Here is a 5912-nt window from a genome sequence, read left to right on the forward strand (position 1 = left end):
TCAAAGCTACTTTTCATCTTTGTAAATATTCTTTTACTGAGATTCTGTCGCCTGGTGAGGAACAGACGAAGAACAATTTTAAGTGAGGGGGGGGATCAGTGAAGATTGATTGATGATATTTTACACATTTATGTTGTAATATTTTAGATGATCATATTGGACCCCTAGTGAAAAAAAAATCTTATTTCCAAAAATTTCATATATCAAACCACACAGTAGAAATTACGTTAAAAAATGTATCCCATCAGCCTTCACGGCTGGGGGCTAGAGTGGATACATTTTCTGAGTTAGGGGGCTCGCTTGTACTTTTCGCAGTGCATTGTGGGATACATTGAGTGCACTACATAGGGTACAGCGATGCTCACTAACAATTCGGACTCTATTTCAAAATGGCGTCCACACTATTGAGTGCACTATGTAGGATATAGGGGGTGGTTTCAGAAACAGCCAACCTGTCTTAGATGACTTCCTGTCTCCCTCACCATCTCCCCCTCGTTGGCTGGTGTCTACCAGGCACCCTCACCTAGTTTTGTCTAATTTTGGTTACCATCTGTCGGCTTTTTCATTGTCCTTAAATCAGTTTATCATGAATAAGTGGTCCCCGTGTGGCCCTCCCTCCTGAAGGAACTGGGCACAACACACACACTCAGAAAGTGTGAGGACCCTCGGATGGAATAATGGACATTTTTGAGAATGGTGTTTACCTCAGAGTTTCCAGTCGGCAGTTTGGAAAGTGGAGAAAACCACAGAGCAGCTTCACTCCTGGATCCTTCAGCTGGTTCCCACTCAGGTCCAGTTCTCTGAGATGAGGAGGGATTGGACCTCAGCACCGAGGCCAGAGAGTCACAGCTGATCTCTGATAAGCTGCAGTCAATCAATCTGAAAAATGCAGGATGAGGTTATACGGTGCAGGTCTGCATGTTATCTGCGTCAGTACTAAACCTACGTTAGTTCTTAGTTGGGTCAGACCTGAATTCACGATATTACAAGGAATGTTTTTAATGTGGTGCATCACAGCAGTGTTGAGAACAGCCTCACTTCACCATCTTAGCAGCTGGTATATAGGTAGAAAAATGAAGACTGACCCGAGCGTCTCCAGTTTACAGTTTGGACTCTCCAGTCCAGAACAGAGCCGCTTCACTCCTGAATCCTGCAACGGGTTGGAGCTCAGGTCCAGAACCCTCAGATGGGAGTGGTTGGACTTCAGAGCTGAGGCCACAGAATCACAGCTGGTCTCTGATAAACTGCAGCGACTTAGGCTAAAATAACAATTATTTTGAGAGAAGACAAATAAAAATCAACATGTACCAGAGCAAAACACAGCTTACAAGCAACAAACCTCTGGTCCTGCACCGGCTTATCTGCCGTATGTTCCTATTTTGGGTTCTTTCAGGGCGGTTGGACAAGATCTACACCGTATGTAAAGGTGTGTGGGTCAAAATACCTTCCAAGTTTGTGAGACCACATTTCTCAATAGCACTCAACTCTTGTCAGGAGTTGGGACAAAGCGACCCACTCCTGACAGCTTGTGGGCGATGCTGCAGCGACCCTGCAATCCCTACACTCTCTGGTGAAACCAAATCAAAGGTTTTAGACACTGCTGGATGCTGGAAGGGTGGCTATAGTCTGGACGCAGAGTTCCCCGACTGCACATTTCTCCAACAATGATTGGCAGCTGGTGTCCCTTGTTCTCCAGATGAGAGAAGGAAAGAGAGCCCCCCCACAGTGTGTTTGATTGCCCCACTGCAAGCTCAATGCTGCCAGAAAACATTGCAGGAGCATCAATTCCCCTCAGGGCATCAACAAGGACCTCAGGAAAAGGTGCAGCTGCCACCTACTAGAGACAAGCACACTGAGCTGAGATTCAAAGCCCTCTCCTCCCAAGAGAAGAGCTCGTTTGTTGGAGGCTCTTCTGGGCGATACCTGGTGCCACAGCTCCAGCTCAGCCCTCTCTGGAGCTGAGGTGGAGCTGAGCACGTTTCATGGTTCTCCACCACTTCCTCTCGCTGAGGACCTTCTCAGCTGGTGGTTTCTGCTCCACCTTCCAAGTTGAGCAGGTGATACTTCTGCATTCCTGCCACCAGTGTCTCTGCAGAAAGAGTCTTCTCTACTGTTTTATATTAGATTGTATAAAATTAGGATTTTTGGTTGATGTCTTAGATGTGTTGACTAAGAGCAGGTTTTTCTTTAATAACATAGAAAGATTCGATGAGAAGAGCAAATGTATTATTTCATGAGCTACTTCCACTACTATTATATACACATACTTCCATATTGTCTTAGATTGCAAGCTGCATTTATTGCATCGTTCATAGAAAGTCATATTTGTGAGGAGAAAAACTCCAATAAGGTCATTTTCTTTCATGACCATTACAAAAGAAGGAGGCGATGAACAAACAGATTTATATAAAAATGTGTGAAAACTTATGGATGGAAACCTTTTTAAAATGGTTGCATTGTGTAGAATCGGGTGTAGAATCAACTTGTTGACTTCTGATTTGGACTCCAATGGAAGTGAGGTGCAACAATTGTGGATGCTGAAAGCTTCAGATCTTCATGAAGGTTTCTGTGGTTGGACTGACCTGCTGCCCCTTTAAGAGGGAGGCAGGTTTGGGCTTCTGGCTGGAATGAAGGTACCAAGGTTTAACAGGGTGCTCACTTCACACTTGGGCTTTTCTCTTTTTTGGGATGGCTTTTCTCAGGAGAGAAGGGGCATGGCACACTGCAGCAGCTTTCTTTTTGGGTTTTCTAGTTTTCCTTCTGATCTTTAAAAGACAGGAAGAACCATTTTTGATTGGTCTGAATTGTTGGGCGGTTTTGTGGCCAGCCTAAAATAAAACAAGACAAATCTACAACTGATACTTCCTTTCTAGTCATTGATGACCATCCTCACATGGGACAGATTTCCACAACCAATTTAATACTGCAAATCTGTCCTGTGTGGTCTTTTTCTGAGAACTGTAACACTACGTTTATAACAAAGATCAAACATGTAAACATTATTGTCTAACTAGTTACACCTGGGAAAGTACTGGATCATCTCTGACTGACCTGAGAGTCTCCAGCTCACAGAGAGGATCCTGGAGAAAACCACAGAGCTGCTTCACTGCTGGATCCTTCAGCTGGTTCCCACTCAGGTCCAGAACCCTCAGATGGGAGGGATTGGACCTCAGCGCTGAGGCCAGAGAGCCACAGCTGATCTCTGATAACCAGCAGCCACTCAGGCTGGATCAGGAATCATGACAAGAAATGATCTCTTATTGGAGGAAAAGTCATATTACACTTGCTCAAAATCATTATTTCATTTTATTTCATTATTTAATCAGGGCCCTTGGAGTCAGGAGAGCGCTGGCCCCCCACTGATAAACTGGGATATTACAGCAACAACACAGTTAAAAAGTATCTATAAAATTGACTTTCAATGGCTCATTTAAATTCATACTACAACTTCTCTTCTCCAAAAGTCAATGGAGTTTATCTTGAAGCCTTTATTGTTTAGTTGTTATGTCGAAGATAAAAGAAAGCTGACCTGAGAGTCTCCAGCTCACAGAGAGGATCCTGGAGAAAACCACAGAGCAGCTTCACTGTGGATCCTTCAGCTGGTTCTGACTCAGCTCCAGAACCCTCAGATGGGAGGGATTGGACCTCAGCACCGAGGCCAGAGAGTCACAGCTGATCTCTGATAACCAGCATTCATTCAGTCTGGAAAAGGAATAAATGGGGCAAATAAAAACACATTTCTAAATCTGAAAGTGAAGAGAAAAGCAGAAAATGTAAAGGAATTTAGAAAAGACCAACAGAGGCCTCCTGACCTGAGCGTCTCCAGTCTGCAGTTTGGATGCATCATTGCAGAAGACAGTAACTTTACGTCGGCATCTGTCAGGTTTTGGTTCCTGATTAAGATCAGCTCCCGTAGATGAGAAGGGTTTGACATCATTGCTGAGGCCACAACTTCCCAATGACTCGTTGAAAGAACATCACCAGACAGTCTGTTGTGCATGAAACAAAAATAGTGAGTCAAACTTTGGGATTTCTCATCAACTTATCTGAGAATCTACCTCAACACAATGGTAGCTCATTTCCTGGAAAAGCTAAATTCAACACCGTAGAGCAACAGTTGAACGACCATCAGATCTGAAATGCAACTGAATTATTCTCAACATTTGTCTTATTTTAGAACAGCTCATAATTACTCAATATTTAAAATGATTGTAGCAAATGGTTTAAAGAAACGTGCATCTTTTTATCTGTCTATCGGCTCTTTGGATATTTTGCATTTCATCCAATTTGTACGATGGTGCGTCAAGTCTTAATTCAGCGATCCGATCGATGACATCAGAGTCTCTGGTTGCATCGATTGCCCTCAGCTTCTGTTCTATCTGCCTGTTCCCTTCAAATCATTTTCACTGCACCTTTGTTGCTAGTGATGAAGTTGCCACCTAACGGTGTGGAAAGCTCAAACAACTTTGTGGGTCACATAAAGGCTCCAAACGGAACCGCCACAAAGACCTAAAACACCCATTTAAACCAACGAGGCCGGCTGTTTTTACGTTGAACTAATGAAGCAAAATAGTCACGTGTCATTAGTTAAAATGTGTTTTTCTGTTGTTGAATACGATGTATACAAACAAACAAAAGTTATTTAATTACATGACAGTAATTTCATGATAGTCACTGGAGGGGTATTGCTACCTGACATGATCCACTCGCTCGATTTAACGCCGATGTCGGCCCCAAAAATCTTTACTTACTCGACCTTCCTGCAGTTCCTCACAGCTGGAATCAGGCGACGTGTCCCTGCACTGAGAGTGTTGTACTGCTGCAGGTCCAGCTCATCCAGAACCTCCTCAGCCATCTGCAGCAGGTAGGCCAGAGCTGAACAGTGGATCTCTGACAGTTCCCTCTTGATTTATTTCTCTGACTTCAGGAACTCTTGGATCTCCTGATGGACTGACTGATCCTTCATCTCCATCAGACAGTGGAAGATGTTGATGCTTCTGTCTGGGGAGATTTTATCACTGTTCAGCTCCTTCAGGTTGTTGAGGACCTTCTGGATGGTTTCTGGGGGCTTGTTCCTCTGATCCAACAGTCCACCCAAGATCCTCTGATTGGACTCCAGAGAGAGACCATGAAGGAAGCGAACAAACAAGTCCAGGTGGCATTTTCACTTTCAAGAGATTCCATTAGTGCTCTCCTGAGGAAGTCATCAAGAGATGGGATGGATGGTATTAAACAACCCAGGAAACCAGAAAAGGTTGTTGGTTCAGAATATCTAGGAACTGTTTATAACCGCTGTGTCTTTCCTGGTGTAACGGTGGAACAGTGTGGAACATGTAGACGGCAGCCAGAAACTCCTGAATGCTCAGATGAACAAAGCAGTAGACTGATTTCTGGAAGATCACACTCTCTCTCTTGAAGATCTCTGTACAAACTCCTGAGTACACCGACACCTCGGAGACGTCCAGTCCACATCGCTCCAGGTCTTCTGAGTAGAACATGATGTTTCCTTTCTCCAGATGTTCAAACGCCAGCCGACCCAACTTCAGAAGGAGTTCTTTATCAGCCTTAGTCAGTTTCCCTGGTCTCTGCTTTCCTCCATACTTCTGCTTCTTCCTCTTTATCTGAACCTCAGGAAGTGTGAGTAGAGGTCAGTCAGGGTTTGGGCAGCTCTCCTCTCTGGTCTCTGGTCATCATGTCCTCCAGAACTATAGCAGTGATCCAGCAGAAAACTGGGATCAGACACAATGTGGAGGCTCCTGGAGGCTTGATGTGTGAGATGATTCTCTTGGACAGATCTTCATCACTGAACCTCCTCCTGAAGTACTCCTCCTTCTGGGAGTCAGTGAAGCCTCGTACTTCTGTGATCCTGTCAACACATGAGGAGGGAGGAATCTGATAGGCTGCTGCAGGTC

At 44.5% G+C, this 5912-nt stretch overlaps 1 protein-coding gene across 2 annotated transcripts; it reads right to left on the bottom strand.

The window, feature by feature from the left end:
- Nucleotides 1-194: 194 nt before the first annotated feature.
- On the bottom strand, nt 195-5070 carry LOC130521303 (ribonuclease inhibitor-like). 2 transcript variants are annotated; one of them, XR_008949280.1, is made up of 6 exons: nt 4752-5061; nt 3813-3989; nt 3530-3702; nt 3052-3225; nt 1086-1259; nt 201-879 (listed from the first exon to the last, which is right to left on the bottom strand). XR_008949280.1 is itself a non-coding variant. In XM_057024892.1 (5 exons), the coding sequence occupies exons 1-5, from the start codon at nt 4853-4855 to the stop codon at nt 585-587; spliced, it is 924 nt and encodes a 307-aa protein (XP_056880872.1). In that variant the 5' UTR covers nt 4856-5070; the 3' UTR covers nt 195-584. The 2 variants fall into 2 exon arrangements, 1 of the variants encoding a protein (XP_056880872.1); XM_057024892.1 differs by lacking the exon at nt 3530-3702 and having other exon boundaries at nt 195-879; nt 4752-5070.
- Nucleotides 5071-5912: the final 842 nt, after the last annotated feature.

Source organism: Takifugu flavidus, unplaced genomic scaffold (genome assembly GCF_003711565.1).
Source record: "Takifugu flavidus isolate HTHZ2018 unplaced genomic scaffold, ASM371156v2 ctg855, whole genome shotgun sequence".
Taxonomy (NCBI): Eukaryota; Metazoa; Chordata; class Actinopteri; order Tetraodontiformes; family Tetraodontidae; genus Takifugu; species Takifugu flavidus.

What these genes read in the sequence shown, in the direction of transcription:
- LOC130521303 (XM_057024892.1), bottom strand. Translation starts at nt 4,855, where the DNA reads ATGGCTGAGGAGGTTCTGGATGAGCTGGACCTGCAGCAGTACAACACT. An exon ending in TGTGAGCTGGAGACTCTCAG is followed by an intron (nt 1,260 to 3,051) that starts GTCAGTCAGAGA and finishes TTGTTATTTTAG; the next exon opens with CCTAAGTCGCTGCAGTTTAT. An exon ending in TGTAAACTGGAGACGCTCGG is followed by an intron (nt 880 to 1,085) that starts GTCAGTCTTCAT and finishes TGCATTTTTCAG; the next exon opens with ATTGATTGACTGCAGCTTAT.